Source organism: Lates calcarifer, linkage group LG24, assembly GCF_001640805.2.
Source record: "Lates calcarifer isolate ASB-BC8 linkage group LG24, TLL_Latcal_v3, whole genome shotgun sequence".
NCBI lineage: Eukaryota > Metazoa > Chordata > Actinopteri > Centropomidae > Lates > Lates calcarifer.
Window position 1 is genome coordinate 16,873,220 of NC_066856.1, and position 15,903 is coordinate 16,889,122.

The 15,903-nt window shown below is 40.6% G+C and overlaps 2 protein-coding genes across 3 annotated transcripts in view; one reads left to right on the forward strand and one right to left on the reverse strand.

The window, feature by feature from the left end:
- cnksr2a (connector enhancer of kinase suppressor of Ras 2a) overlaps nucleotides 1-9,948 on the forward strand; it is a 43,055-nt gene extending 33,107 nt beyond the window's left edge. Inside the window, exons 18-24 of one of the 2 annotated variants that reach the window (XM_018679291.2) lie at nucleotides 446-513; nucleotides 709-806; nucleotides 1,410-1,628; nucleotides 2,199-2,340; nucleotides 2,800-3,024; nucleotides 3,831-4,037; nucleotides 6,890-7,051. In XM_018679291.2, coding sequence (XP_018534807.1) covers nucleotides 446-513; nucleotides 709-806; nucleotides 1,410-1,628; nucleotides 2,199-2,340; nucleotides 2,800-3,024; nucleotides 3,831-4,037; nucleotides 6,890-6,918 — 988 coding nt within the window. In that variant the 3' untranslated portion in view covers nucleotides 6,919-7,051. Of the gene's footprint in view, nucleotides 1-445; nucleotides 514-708; nucleotides 807-1,409; nucleotides 1,629-2,198; nucleotides 2,341-2,799; nucleotides 3,025-3,830; nucleotides 4,038-6,889 lie in introns of both variants that reach the window. The other variant, XM_018679288.2, reaches the window with a different exon arrangement.
- Nucleotides 9,949-11,033: 1,085 nt separating this feature from the next.
- Nucleotides 11,034-14,907, reverse strand: LOC108885103 (kelch-like protein 34). Its single transcript, XM_018679296.2, has 2 exons — nucleotides 11,200-14,907; nucleotides 11,034-11,115 (listed from the first exon to the last, which is right to left on the reverse strand). Exon 1 carries the CDS (start codon nucleotides 14,320-14,322, stop codon nucleotides 12,520-12,522), a length of 1,803 nt encoding a protein of 600 aa, XP_018534812.1. The 5' UTR covers nucleotides 14,323-14,907; the 3' UTR covers nucleotides 11,034-11,115; nucleotides 11,200-12,519.
- Between the last annotated feature and the right edge of the window lie 996 nt (nucleotides 14,908-15,903).

Consider the following 15,903-nt stretch of genomic DNA (forward strand, 5'->3'; position numbering starts at 1 on the left):
GCAAACTCCCAGCTGGGTGGCATGAGTGCAGCTTCCTGTTTGCCATTCTCAAAGTATCCCCAAAACAAATGTGTTTTTCATTTGATAATAAAAGGGAGGCCTGTTTTTTATTTGGGAAGTGAAAAACGTCATTTTCAGGATATTTCCATACAGGGTACAGTTTCGACCTATGCAAAAGACTCTCGTAATGGTAGTATAATTTACATAATCTACACAATTATAATATACATAAATGATACATTACATTTAAATGTAATTATTAATGCCACTTTTCCTATGCTATCATTTGAATTGGGATATTTTTCCTGTAATGCATTTGGTTATGTTCATTGTCAATACAAGTAATCTAATATAATCCCTTTTATTTATTTGTTTGGGTGTGTAACTCTGTAAATCCATAACTCTTAATCTGAGCTCCCGTCTGGATGTTCTGTCCTTCTGTTAGATGGCTGAGTCGTCTCAACATGGCTGCTGTGGGCTATGCTGAGCGCGAGAGGATGCGCCAGGAACAGGGTGAGGGTTCATTCAGTGACTTGATGGGCACTTCAGCAGATGGTTTCTGCAGGACAGTGTCTTTAACATACAAATACAAATATACTCTTACTGTATGCCTACAGGAGTGTTGTTATGATACACTGTTTATGGTATTTATAGATCAATAGATGCATATCTTGTTTTTCTGACAGTATGTGTGTGGGTTTCCTGCAGATTACTGGAGTGAGAGTGAACACGAGGATGACACCACCTCCAGCCCCAAACAGGACAGTCCCCCACCTCCATATGATACCTACCCACGGCCTCCATCAGTGAGTCAGACACAAATACACACGATTGCATTACATGCTCATATGAAGCACATACTGTACTTGAAGGCAAAAATCATGATCCGTGCTCCTCCACAGTCCATTTTAACAGTTAAAGTTATTGCCAATTAAGCCTACAGGGAGTGACAGGGCTAATTTTGGTCTAATTGTTGCTATAATTGTTGCCCTGGAACTGGTTGCTCTACATTAAGAGTCTTTGTCTCGGGGCGATATTTTTTTAGCCTGGGATAAAATGAAAAACTAAAACAACAACAGTTATTAGCACCTTTTTAGTTCAAGTAATCAGGACACCAGACAGACAGGCTGCTAAGTTTTTAGAATAATAATATTTGATGGTAATAAAGAGTCTTTCGTCTTTTCTACATACACTCAAACACAATTACACACCCCAACACTCCGCTCTTCTTTGATTTCCTGTCTCTTACTTACCCTCTCACACACTGATTCAATCATCACCCTGCCTCCTCAGCAGTCATCTGGCACCCTCACTGGATTAAATCCTTTTTTGAAGTGTCATTACAATTGAATGACACACAGGTGATCGATTGACGTCAATTGATGTCTCCTGCATTTTCACTTTGTCAGATGAGTGCCTACTTGGAGGGCCGAACCACTCGACTGTCTTCCACCGAGACATCTCGTTCCCGCTCTTCCCAGGAGGACTTCCTGTGTGGCGAGCCACCCCCAGCGGCCGCAGAGCCACAGTACCACCCTGGTCCTCTAGGGGGAGGCACCACACACAGTGGGAGAAAACCAGGGGGCAGCAACAGCAGCGACGTGCAGTACAGATGTGATCCTGTAGAGGTGTGTGTGTGTGAGATTTTTGACATTAAAAGGAATGTCAATGTAATGCCATAATGTAATTGGCACACAGTTTGCTGGTAGCATTCATCCTGCCAATGGGGACTCTTCATTTTAATAACCTTAGAACTGATTTTAATGGCTTTTGTTTCACGTCCACCCTTAATTTTTGGCCCCAATGCCAACTGTTATTTGTTATTCCAACACTTTTGTATTGTGGTGTATAATGAATGGTGGAGCATAAATTTTATTTTATTTCATTAATTTGTTTTTTGTTTATTTATTATTACCATTCATATTTATTACTTTTTAATTGAACCAGATCTGGCAGTTTTCTGAAATACTTAATAAAAGTCACGTAAATAAATCAAAAATGCTTTAGCTACCATGCTTCCACAATTATCTCAAGTGAAGCAAATGAGTATATGTCCACTCCACCTTGCTACATTAAAATATCACATTATGTTATGTTTGGTATCTAAATGTAAGTAAACCTACAAACAAGTTTTATTGCACATTATCTTCGATGAATAATACCAAAATTTTTTCTCTCTCTCTTCTTGCTTCCTACAGTACCGTTCCAGTCCTGCAGGGGGGAGCAGTGAGACGGGGTCCCCTGGCCGCTCATCATCGTCCCAGAGACGTTCTTGGCAGGACCTGATTGAGACACCGCTGACTGAGGCTGGACTGCACTATTTACAAACTGGACCATTAGGTAATGCCCCATTTCACCGGATGCTTCGTGAATCCAACCAGTCAATGATTTTTATCTTACCTTCTCATCTCTTTCTTTACTTTCATAAGTTGACATAGTCCCAATTTGTGCCACTCATGTATTACATTAGGGTCACAGAACAAAGCAAACAATTTTCCTTAAAAATAAAGACTGATGTAATATCCCAAATTCTGAAATCACTGATCAGGGGTTTATGGGTAACATAGTAAGGCTACACACGCTAATAATGTATCAATATTTGACACTGACAAATGTATTGTGTAGATTTGTAGCTGTAGTACTGTTGCAGTTCATGTGATTTTTGGTCTTCCTCCAATTATTTGGGCATCACTTCATTAAGAATATAACTAGCATAATATATATGGCCTATTCTCTTAATACATTATTCTGTGTGTTAGTAGTTGATTATTTTGACAAAAATGCATATCTGTGTTACAGAGGATGCAGTCTTTGCTGAGCCTGGTCCGGGAAGTGGGACTATGACGGCCGGAGCCGTTTACACTCTTCCTGCACAGAGGAATGTCCCGTTGCCCATGGCGATGCAGAGGCTGATTCCTATGGCAACCCAGGGAGGGAAACCCCGCAGCTTCACACTGCCAAGAGACAGCAACCTACACACACTCCTCACGCCCCCTGCGAAAGAGGAACAGCAAACGCACAACGGTGAGTTCAGTCAGGAACATACTGTTCATGTGGTATGAAAAACTCGAACACATACAAGAGAAGAAAGAGCACAATGATAATGCATTTTGTGTTGTATTGTGGACAGGTCAGGTGAAAGCAGAAAGCAAAAATGTGTCTCACTCTGAATGACACCCACCAGAGACCAAAGGAAAAAAAGAGAGATTTTTTAAGGTGAAGATGTTGACGTCAGTTCATGTGCCAGAAATAAAAACGCTCTCAGGCAGACACATTTCCATTTAAATCATCATCAGTATCGAGTAGGGTAACACACTGCTCCAGTCATACACTGATCTAATGAGGCTAATGAGACAATGGTGAACTGGTTGCCAAGGTGAGCCCTGCGGCATACAGGAAGAAAAGTGCCCAACAAAAATAGCAAACAATTTATGTAATCAGGTGATATGTTAGATTTATTAGGTAATGGACAATAAAAAGTTTAACAAAATATGAACAATTAAATATTTTAACCATGTAAATTGGTCAAACAGAGGAAATAAAAAATGGAGAGGACATCCCTAAGGCTGAAAGGAAAAAGTATTTTATCAGTTATCTTTTTTTATTAGTAATCTTTCAGTAACTAATACATGTAAATGTCATTATACTGTCTAATGCAAGTGTTGAGGTGTATGCTGCTGTCCTCCAGTGGTTGCTCTGAGATATAACTCAATCTAATCAGATTTTTGACGGCTCTTTAGCCTTTAACTTCAAATCTTGTGACACCTGTGAAGGGAAGAGTGAAATTTAAATACCCATTAATCATGTCTCTCTGTCTGACTGTGTTGTAGGTGGCAGTGAAGGTGCGTCCCTTGGTGACCTGTTTCGAGCGTGCGAGCAGGGTGGAGTGTGCCCTTTAGGTCGTGGGTCAGAGGCCAAAGGTCAGTCAGAGTTCAGGCAGTCGTTCCTGCGACGGGCCGCCGACCCTCAGCTCAACGAGCGTCTGCATCGCCTGCGAATACTGACCTCCACACTGAAGGTTGGTTCCACGGCCTATGGTTGGTTCACACTCTTACCCCCACATATACACAAAAAGACACATGTATCAGCAGTATACTATAGGCATGAATGTGCACACAGAAACACTAACACAAAAAAGTATAGTTTTTATTGCAACATTTTCTTCCTAAAATTTGTTTTGTGTTTAAGTTATAATTCTTAAGATTTCTGCTTTGGCTGAATTGGCAAAACATATGGTTAGTGTAGTATCATCAAGTGTGGTGTAAAGGTGCTATATGTAAGTTTTTGCTATTGCTACATAGCCAACGTGAGCATTAACAGCTTTTGACTTAGTAAGAGCTTCAGCCATCGTGCCACATACGCTATCTATGTGTTTTGTTTTGTTTTGTTTTTTCCCCAGAAAATTTTTCCCATAAATAGTCAAAAAAAACTTTGGTTTGATTTCATGAAACTTTGAAGGATTATGTTACGTATCATATCTCACACACATCTCATACCCCACTATCAGATCCCATAGAAACAGTGGATGCACTTCTTCCTATTCTTTGTTCACTCTTTCACTCCTTCAGTTGTTTTTTAGAGTTATTTTGTGGGATGTTGGCATATTCAAATGCATCTCTCATGCTGGAGCTAACATTTGCTCCCTTTTAAAACTGAAATCTCAAAATTTTCTGATAAAAATCCAGCATTATTTTCTTATTCAGTGTGGACTGGATTACAGTAATCACATTCACACATGAGTGCACCTTACAATATTAAATATGAGCTGGGTGAAATGATAAAATGGTTCTCATAATAATTTTTTAGAGAGATATTTAAAAGATATTGTCACATGCATTTTAGCTGTGAATCACTGTTCATTTCTGACCATGATGTACACATATGCACACAATACTGTATATATACACAGACACAAGCTGGAAAATGTCTCTGTCTTGTTAGTTTTAGTGGTGTCATCTGTCTTAGTCTGTCTCCTCGGTTTGGTTTTAAGTCTTTTCAATCGAGCTCTGTCAAGCAGCCATCTGTAGGCTTTATGCTATATGAGCAGTGGTTATGTTCCTGGGCTGGGGCCTGTGAATGGTTCATTTGCTGTGGGTGTTGTTTTTTTTGTCTCTGGAGTTTGTATCTTTGTTGCTTCCTCCGTTTTACGTGGGTGGGGATGGTTTGGTGAGGTGTGGGGCCTTTGTCGCTTGTGCGTGTCGCTACAGTAGTTTTTTTTGGGAGGATCTGTGGCTTTGGCTGCCGATGTCTGCTGGTACAGGTTGGGTGGAGGAGCTTACATGTTTGTTCCTTGTCTGGCGTTTCTTAAAGGAATACACCATGTTTCTGGGGGAGCTAGGATGAAAACTTTGTCTGTCAAATAATGAGACTATACAGTAGACACCAAAGTAATCCATGTGACCCTGGTAGACCCTACCCTAATAGCTATTTACAAGGGATTACATTGTTTTTGTGTTTTCAGGCAGCAGCTAACTTATCTGCACTGGTTGCTGTGGAAACAACAAAGACATGCATATTTTCTCCGTATTATCTCATGTATCAACACTGAACCAAAACAATAAGCTGCAGTCTGGATGGCAAGTTGAGATGTGTTCTCAAACTGTTAATTTCACAGCATAGTCAATAATAAAGATAAGAAATCTGTTGGAAGTAGTTTCTCAAAATTTGTGAATGTTGCTGAAAACCAGTAGTATTTTCTGTTGTCATCAATTAACTAAAACAATTTCATACCGATTTAGATATACAGTTTCTCAAAATGACTTGGGTCAGTCTGAACATACTGATTGATTGTCATCTACATTACAAAGTAAGTAAATGAGAAAGGCACTTCTTCATAGAAATTGTAATTTATGGCATGATTAATGGTCAATCACTCATTAATGATTTAAATTATAAGCCATAAGCAATAACAAATTAAGCCATTGTGCCTGCAGTTACAATCGCTGACCTGTGAAACTGAACTTTTCATACATTAAAAAAAAAGGCAGGCTTTCAGCTTCATGACAATCCATAATGGGCTTTTAAATGGTAGTAAAGAAGGAGAAAGTTTGCATAACTCACAGAGGAGCACTTAATCCTTTAGCTTTTCTGAAAAATTCCAAATCATGGAAGGAGTGATGAAATGTTAATAAGCCATGAATAAAATGTTTTTCAGTCCCTAATAAAGCAACAATTCTGAATTTAGATGTTGATTAAGTCACAGGTTTCTCACATTCAAATAAGCTAAAAGCAAAAGGTAGCCATGTTATTCAGTTGAGTTCAGTTCAATACGTCATTGCTGTCAGGGCAATGGAGTGCTGCAGCTCAGCAGTGGAATTGTTAATCAATACATTAATAAATAACTAAAAATTTAAACAAAAATCTAAAAAGATACACAAAGTAATGAGGCATACAAAAGCATAAATTCTAAATGTAAATAAGTAGTTAATAAAAAAGCTCTAACAATGATACATCACATTTTCAGTTGTAAATATAAATAAATGGGTTTTGGTCCAGATGCTCTGCAGCCATTGATGTGGCATCCTAACAAACAAGAGCTGTATCATGCTGGAGGAGGATAACCACCAGGCAAATGTATTTTTCACAATCTGGCAACCCAGATATATTGTGTTAATGACTTCTAATCAATCTACAAAGCACTGGTGTGTCATTTATTCACCAATAAGGGTGTAATAAAGCAATTAGTGACTGGTAATTTAGTATGAAAGCAGCTACCAATTCATTCTCCTCTTCTAACTTTTCAGATGATAGAATTAGTTGCCCCAAACTCGGTGTATCCCCTTAAGTGTGTGTCTTGCTTTTCATGTGTCTGCATTTTAAAGAATAGTCTTTAAAAAAAGAAAAAAATTAAAAAGTGATCCGCCCCTCCTGTGTTTCTGCATCCCCATAGGACAGGGAGGGGGAGCTAGCGCTGATTGACAGGCTGTTGGCCAATCCCCAGCTGTCGTCGGTTGAGTTCCAGGAGTGGAAGAGAGCCTATCAGGAGCTGTTCTCTCAGGAGCCAAACTCCACCACTGAATCAGACCCCGGTCCGCCACTGACCCCCTCGCTCTCTCACACACACTCCTACATCGAGACCCATGTCTGACGTGTAAAACACAAACACATGCACACACACGCTTAAGCTGCTCTCATCTCCTGATTCTGGAAAATGCAGCTGACGTTTTGATGCATCAGGGTTATGATCAGCAAAGAGTTTTGCATCAGTGCAGATAGTGACGGATTGCTTCAAGAGAGGGAAGTAAGGACAACTCCATTCACATCCCGATAGCTTTCAACAGCCACAGTGTACAAGTGCAACATGACAGCTTCTTTCTGAGGAGACGCCTCTGTGCCCTCATGTCACATCAATCCACAAGCTGATTGGTTATGCCACTCCAGCTGGCTCGGGGGCAGACAATACACTGATTCTTAAGTATTACATGTTAGCTTTTGTGCTTTATACCTAAAATACTCTCCATGGATATAAGGGATCGACGCAGATTACTTTGGACGATGCTCATCAGTTTGCTCCTCCTGACATGGACAGATCTGTCTAATAGTGTCTTCGTGAGCTGCCATTACACAGTATTTCATCCTGCTTGTTGTGCCATGTTTATACTGACTGCACAGTGTCTCATAGACAGTCTAATAGCCTCAGAGTGACATATATTGTATCCCATCAAGCCTTATACTTGATGTCTATGATGATATTTTCTGTACAGTGAGTGTTACAGCAGAGAACAATAAGCACAGGTCTTTTTTAAATCAGTAGTCTCAGTTTCTGTCTAGTTTTAAAGACTTTTGTTTGTGCTGGTTTGGTAGAAATACTGTACGTACTGTGCTGGGCTGGACCTGAAGCATGCACACTCTATAGGACCCACTTAAAGGAAAAGTCCACCCTAAGAACATCTTCACCCTGTTAACACTTTAGGAGCCCATGCTGTGGTGCAATATGTTTGGTGTTCATCATTTTACTACACTTGAATTTGTAATTGGTGATGTATTCCCACAGATACCTTAATGTTAGATATAGCATATATTTCTGTGATCTCATCATTATTATTGTTCCTTTTGCTCCTTTTATTAACATGTTATCTGTATCTGGATAATAACATCTGCTCCACAGGCCTTTGTGTTAACACCTGATCAAGAAGAATTCTTATTATTCCAGTTACCCCTGCATTGTGATTGGATCTCAGTATGTTAATTAGCGAGTTAGGGCTGGGGGACTTATCAATTTAACAAGGAACGTGCCAGATCAAGGGAAGCGCTGTGATTGTTAAGGATAACTTGTTAGCCACTGCTACAAGTTTTGCCTTTTGTGTGTAGTTTAAAGCTGCATTGCAAAACTTTTGTCTCCCCTCTACTCCATCTCTCTTTCTCTCTTTATCTTCATCTAGAGCATCAGAAACTGCTTCCTAGATTTTTCTGCCATATTCCCATTTGCCATAGCCTACCAGTACCTGCTGCTCCTCTTCAGCTCTGCTAAACCAATCGCTGCTACTTGACATAAAATGCCTTACCATCAGTGCCAAAGCTGAGACGCTTACCACAGACGCTAGATTTAAAACTTTATAAAGTGAAGTACAGAGATCACCATTATGTGAACTCGTTTGGCATAGAGGACTTGAATGTAATGTAGTCTAATGTAGTCTCGTACTCCATCTTAAAGCTAGCAGGAAGTGGTGGAGTTAAACAACTTCAGTTCTATTAAAGTGATTTTTTCTTACTTTGTATATTTTGAGCATTATGCGCCAAATCACAGAGGCAAATTCATTGTATGTAAAAACCTACTTGGTCATAAACCTATTTCTGATTCTGAGTCTGAATATGGTCACACTGTATCAATTGCACTTGGCTGAGATCTGATCACAGTGCAAGCCAGACCAGCTTGCATTTGCATTTTTTCTTGTACAGACAGAAAATCCAGATACAGATCACATGTCAATGACAGATGTAAATGAGGCCTATATCTCTATAAAACCACTTCAATCTCAAACAAGATTTCTAAAGTGTATGAAAACATCTTTGATTGCATTGACCAGTCCCATTAGCAAAGGGTTTTTTTTTTTTTTTTTTTTTTCTATCACTTTTTGAGCATAGACAACATGTAAGGCAGCATCCACAGAGGCAGCACTGAAAGAAGAGACTGGAATCTTGCCGTTTGCCTCGGGATCTATTTTCTGTTTTTTATCCTTTGATTTTCACTGGCTTTAATGGGCAACTTCATCCCCACTATAACACCTGAGATATAGTCACCATGGCGACTACAAGCTGTTCTGGTCATCTTAGAAAAGCATCCTAAAAAGCACACAAAAATCTCTAATTAAAGTAGAGGAGTCGGTCCTTCTTCACAAAATATCTCCTGACAGTTTCATTGATTGTACTTCATAAAACAGTGTTAATGTTTCTGAGGGTGGACGTTTCCTTGGACACCATTTGGCTCTCTGTAACCTGCATGCCACATAGAGAATATGAGGAAATATTTGCATAGGAATTGAAATATGGATCTAATAAAAATATATTAGTTTGTTATTTGTACGCTGCTGCCAAATGACTTAATACTCAGAGACACTGCACAAAACTATGAAAGCAATCATAAACACAAATACACATGCACACACTAATAAGCACACAGAAACACACAGTTTGAATGCTCTTTCTATGCTGCTGCCCGTGGTTGGTTGTAGTAGCATGTCTTTGTTGTAGATAAACACAATATTCCTTTTCTGTTTTTGTGTTTGAAATCTCTAGATACAGTAGATCTCTCTGTGTAGAGTGCAAACTAAGTGTCTTGGATAATGTTCTCTAATTCTATCAGGTTTTTTTGGACAGACTGTCGTTGAGTAAAGATTATTTAATGTTAAAGCTAAAAATTATGGTTAAAAAAACAGTATTTATTTACGTGCTAAATCTAGATATTCTGTTGGAAGAAGAGGGTGGATCAATAAAGTTTGGTCATTTGGATGAAGGTGTTTCTGTGTTTTTTTTCTTTTTTTTCTGATCTGTAGATGTTGAGGAGGAGAGGGGCTGATGGGGGGGATACCAGGCTGCTGTACTGTCTGAACTTTCCTGCAGTCTATTATCTTGTGGCTGAATGAGAGCAAATCCCGGCAAAAAACTTGTGAAAACCTGGTGTGGAGGTTGTTACAGCAGGGTGTCCACATACTTTTGGCCAGTTCAATATGCACCTTGTGCTTATTGTGTTCCAACAGAAAACGTTTTGATGAAATGCAAATAGACCTGAAAACGCAAACTTTTGAAACAGGGTTCCAGAGTGTAATTTTTTGAAAGCGCCAACCTTACAGCCAATATGCAGTTTTCGTGAAAACTGTGACGACACTGCCCCACCTCGTACATGACTGTTACTGAAAACTAAGAGCTGAAACTGAGATAAATTGAAAAAACACACTATAACCAATGCAATCCAGTTTTATTGGTACATATTAGTAATTGAATGAATGAATTTTTCAAATATTCTCCAGTGGTTTATGATCTTGTCCTGCTGGTGTGATCACACTGAGTTTATCTGATCCATCAGAATTCATAATACATATTCATTACTTCATGATAATTACCAATTGGAATGTTTAATTGTACAACTCTGCATTAAATTCCAAAAGTGTCTTGACAGTAATAGATGACTAACATGATTTGTATATAAAGTATTTTAAGTCGCCCGCAGTAAGTTAAGTTTAGAGGTTCTAGTATCTGTGCACAGTTCTGCAATACTTATGTTTGTTGGCTTTTCTACAGGATATTATGAGGCATTCAATTAATTTTTAATATAATATTACCGTAGTAATATAATAACATAGTAGAGCATATTAAATAAATAATGTTACAGACAGCACAGTGTGTATTAATGGAAGTAGATACAAGCTAAGAGGTCCATGAATAATGGACTACAGCAGTTTACCTAGTTAGCCTAGAATCATGCATAGGCCTATGATTTCCTGTTAATGCTTCTTTGACTCTGTAGCTTTAACCAACAGACAGAAATATGGAACAAGAAAACAAGACAGGAAAAAGGTCACTCAATATGCCTGGTATGCTTCTATTTCTATATCTATCTTATGGAAAACTTTAATAATTCATCACTAGTAAATAAACAGGAATGTCACATGCATGGAACTTTCATCTGTTACTTCTATAAAATATTCAGCTTAGCTGTGCTGTTGTTTTTATTTCAAAGATATCCCCCTCCACCTTCATCACCTTATCTCCTGTTTTGACTTCTTCTCTATTCACTCTTATGTGTGATAGCCTCCTCTGCAGTCTGACTCAGCCTCTTCCTAAAAACTAATCTATTCAAGAATTACCTTCGCCCCACTAAATCTCTTCACCTCACCTCCACTTGTTCTCCTAATCCTCTTTATCTCTGTCCTTAGCTCCTTAGTTTATTTCTCCTTTTAGAACATGTTCACATCCGGTCACAGGAATATCATTGCCAAAACACCAACTATCTCATTGTCATTCTTGGTGAGCTCAGATTTTAAGCTTACTTTACTGTTCTAATTAGCTCTCAATAACAGTATTACCCAAAAATGTAGATCAGGGTAAGTACATCTAAATGATTATAATTAAATATGTGATTAAATCTGTCAAATCGGTGATCTGATATGGACATGCGCTCCAAAACACCAACAAAAATACAATAAAATGTCCCTTTTAACATGTATAGTTTTGTCTTGACATGTATGTTGAACAGTTCAGTATTGTGGGAACCGCTAATTTATAATGAGTTTGAAAAGAAAATCTTTACCGTGGTCCATCAGGTAGAACCAGGAGATAGTTAGCTGGCCTAGCATAAACAGTGGAAACAAAGGAAAACAGCTAGCCTGGCTCTGTCCAAATGTAGAAAAAAAACTCAAAGCTCAATAATTAACATGTTAAACAGTAAGGTGTGACAAAAAAAAAATTATGTGCTAGCTAAGCTAACCTACTTGTGGTTCTAGCTTCATATTTAATGAACAGATATCAGAGTGGTATCGATCTTCTCATGAAACTCTGCAAAACATTAAATAAGTTCATGAGTGTATTTCTCAAAATGTCAAACTATTTCTTTCAGTAGTAGTGGACTAGGTTAAGGAGCATGTTATGAATTTTTTACACGCTTCAAATTCACTCTTTTTGAAATATTTTTTGAAGTATCCTGAAGAAGAATAATTCACACATGCTGTCCTCTAATGAGACAGTGAGTTGGAGAGTAAAGCTGTTGAGGCTGAAGTGGTGGTAAACATTTCATCTCTGGCAACCCAGTTTCATTTCCCAACACAAGCCACAAAGCTCTCTATTGAGATGGATACACTTTTTCTTCCTATTTTTCTTGTATGAACTGAAACCCAATAATTTTAGTCCCATATGTTCAACTGTTGAGTAACTTTGACAGCCAAAAATTGAGAGTCCAATTTCTGATATTGTCATATTATTATCCTAACATGTGCTCTCTTGCTTTGCACCTAATTGTAAGCGAAGTAGCCTCAATACAGGTGCTATTCCACATAACTTGTTAGATTTTCTCACAATGTGTACACTTTAGTCTGGCAGGGGTAGCAGTGTGCACTCAGTGCCAGTGAGAGGTCTGGGGAGCTGACAGATCTCTCTCCAGCGGTCTCTTTTTGTGTCATACTCCAACACACTCTTCATGATCACCTCCTGTCCGTCGCTCCATCTTCTCCCTCCAAATACCAGCAGATTCCCTGATGGCATTGACACCATCCCGTAGTTGAAGGAGCCAATGAGAAGTGGTCTGAGGCGTGTCCAATGGTCTGTGCGTGAATCATATCGTTCTATATCACAGAAAGGTTCGTACATCCCCAGCAGGGCGTAGATGTAGCCATTGGCAGTTGCTAAGCGATGACTGAACCTGGCGATAGACATGGACGCCCTCTTTTCCCAAACTCTACTTTTGAGGTCCCACTGCAGGACCTCTCTGCTGCTCTCCCTGTTTTCATCCTGGTTATCACCACGGTTACTGCCATGGATGATGTCCTGGTTGCCCAGGAGACCACCTGACACATAGATGCTGTTGCCAAGCACAGTAGATGCGTGGCCATACAGAGGGTGAGGCATCTTTGCTCCTCTCCTCCACGCTCCTGTGGTCATGTCATAAAACTCAACAGAAGCTACCGAGGTGTGTGTGTTGGCGTCTGGTTGTGTGTGTCGCCCCCCAATGGCATAAATAGCATCCTCCACCACACAGCAGGTGAACTGTGCCCGTCTCTCCAGCATGGACTCCACTTTTTCCCAGCAGGCGAAGCGAGGATCATACCGCCACACCTGGTTGGATGTTGTTGTGGTGACAGACTTTTTTCCATCCTCATCTGCTTCTTTCACTTCCTCTCCTCCGATTACAAAGAGGAAACCTCCCACTGAGCACACACAGTGATTTCTCAGTCGCAGCGGGAGACAGGAACTCAGAGACGAAAACTTCTTGTTTCTTGGATCAAACACCAACACCTGCTGTTCTGGCCAATCGGCGCTGGACCCCCCACCCAAGAGCAGCACACGATTGGGCGATGCTCTAAGTGTCGACTGCCTGCTCTGTCTGATTGGCTGAGCTGAACCCATCCTGTGGTATTCTAAAGCTCGAGTCAGTTGACTTCTGATTAAAGGTGTGGCCATGGCCCTGTGGTTAAGGTTGGTGAGATCAGAAGCGCCGACCAATCCGTAGCGCAGACGACTCAGCAGCAGATTTGATTGCAGCAATGGGAGGGGTCCATTCTCATCCAGCCAATCCAGAGCCAGCTTTATTAGCTCCACCTCCTTGACCCCAGGTATCTCATCGGCATCAAGCACAGCCATCAGGGATTGGATATTCAGCTCAAGCAGTTCATCCCTGCTCTCCTGGAGCAATGTCCCCATCTCCATAGCGATGGTTTGATTGGCAGTCTCAAGTGCGTTTGATAGCGCATGACGTTCAGCCAGATTAGCATAGCTGCAGCAGTTCTCAGTGCTTAACCCATCAGTCATGAAGCGCTCACATATCGACACAGCTGTCTCCACTTGCAGGTACCTGGCTGCTTCCAGGACAACAGAAATTGTGGAGGGTGATACACTGAGCCAGCCTGAGTACAGGAAGTCCAGAATGACGTCTAAGCCCTCAGGTGTTAGCACCGGGAGGCTGATGGAGCCTGCTAGTCTCTCTGCAGTAGTCTCTCCAAACAGAGCCCAAAAATACACGCTGGAACTGGCCAAAAGGGCCCGGTGACATGGGAAGGATACACCACCGGCCTCGAGGACAACATCACACATCTTTCTCTCAGAGCGCAGGCGCTGGAAGCCAGAGAGAAGTCCAGTTCTGTGGGAGGAACTGTAGAGGAAGGAGTAGCTATCCATCCAAAAGATAGGAGGCAAGGAAAGGAGATGAAAGAACAAGAAGTTATAAAGAGGGAAAAAGTGGATGAGTTGCAAGTTAAAGAAAGAGCTTAGTCAGGAAGGTGCAAGGAAGCAGCAATGAGAGGGAAATGTCAGGAAGTAAGGAGAAGAAACTTTAAAAAGCAGAAAGCAGAGGAAAAGCAGCAATGAGTGCAGTCAAAAAATATGTAGCTAACAACCTGCTTGACAAAAAGAGAATTATTAGCAGAAGAGCAGGATAATGAGATGTTAAAAGCAAGAAGCAAGAAATGGGGGGAAAAAACAGACAGTTAAATGGAAAAGAGAGTAAAGTGTGTGTCCTTAGTCGAGCTCTCTCCATCTGTGTTTATGTCCTGCTCTGTCTGCGGTGGCGAGCATGTGACACTATGATAGGAAAGTTACCAAATGCCAGTCCTCTGACCCTCCCCCCTTTTGGCCCTTAAACGTAGTCCGTCCCAAAGTCTCCTGTCTCTTTCTGTGATATCCCGGCTCTGTTGGCTTTGTGTTTGTCCGCTGCCCTTTTCTCTTAGTCCGGGAGGGAGTATCACCCAAATACATGCATCCAACATACACACTAACCCAGCAAGGGAGCAGATGCATGGATAAACACACTGAACACACACACATACAAAGAGAAAAGGGAGCCTGGCAGGGTTTTAGTGTCTATCCCAGAGGATGAACTCATCGATAAATACAGCTGCTATACTCTGCGACCAAGATTCCAGGGCATGGTTGCCTCGGCACCTATCTGTACCCTCATCGCCATGGCGACAGGAATAGAAACACAGACACAGCTCTGTGGATCCGGCGCGAGGTACATATCAAACCCGCAGAAGTTTTGCCAAGCTGTCACAGATTTTGCAAGTGTCAAAAGTAGCGCATAGTGTTTGGTATTAGAGTAAGCCGTGCCCTTTTGGGAGGTATTTAACCTCATAATGACCTGCTGCAGAATCATGCAGATGCATGTCATGCTATTATTTTTATGCAGAGAGAAGAGGGGATGGAGGTAGATTTGCAGTATCAGGCTACAGGTTGTCTACTGTGTTTACAACCTTGTGATTAATGTTGAGCTACTGTCTGTCTGTCTACACACACACACATGCACATCAGTGTGGAAGCATTACAACTTTACTGCACACTTACAAGTTCTTGCAGCATTCTCTGCAAAGTACATGTTGTAGTGACTTATGATCATCGTCTCTGAATAGATGCTGGCTCACAATCACAAATGAATGTGTATTTATGTGTGTGTGTGTGTGTGTGTGTGTGTGTGCACGTGTGTGTGTGTGGGTGTTTTTGTTTTATGGAAGGGTTACACTAGTTCAAAACTCAGTGTAAAGGCTACTCGCAAAAGAGAAAAACAGACTCACGGCTTTTTTGAAACTGCAAAGTGTTTTTAATCTTTCCCACACAATGTCAGATCCTCCCATATGGTTGTTAAAACACCAGCAGTGTTTCTCTCTCAGCTGAATATTCCACCATGACCTGATGGAGGCTAAACTTAGCTACAGCTGCTCTGTGTGTGTTTGTCTGTGTAAAGGAGGACATGTGATGTGATGATGG

Bases quoted from the DNA above. Each gene is read 5' to 3' on its own strand.
- LOC108885103 (XM_018679296.2), bottom strand. From the start codon at position 14,322: ATGGATAGCTACTCCTTCCTCTACAGTTCCTCCCACAGAACTGGACTT.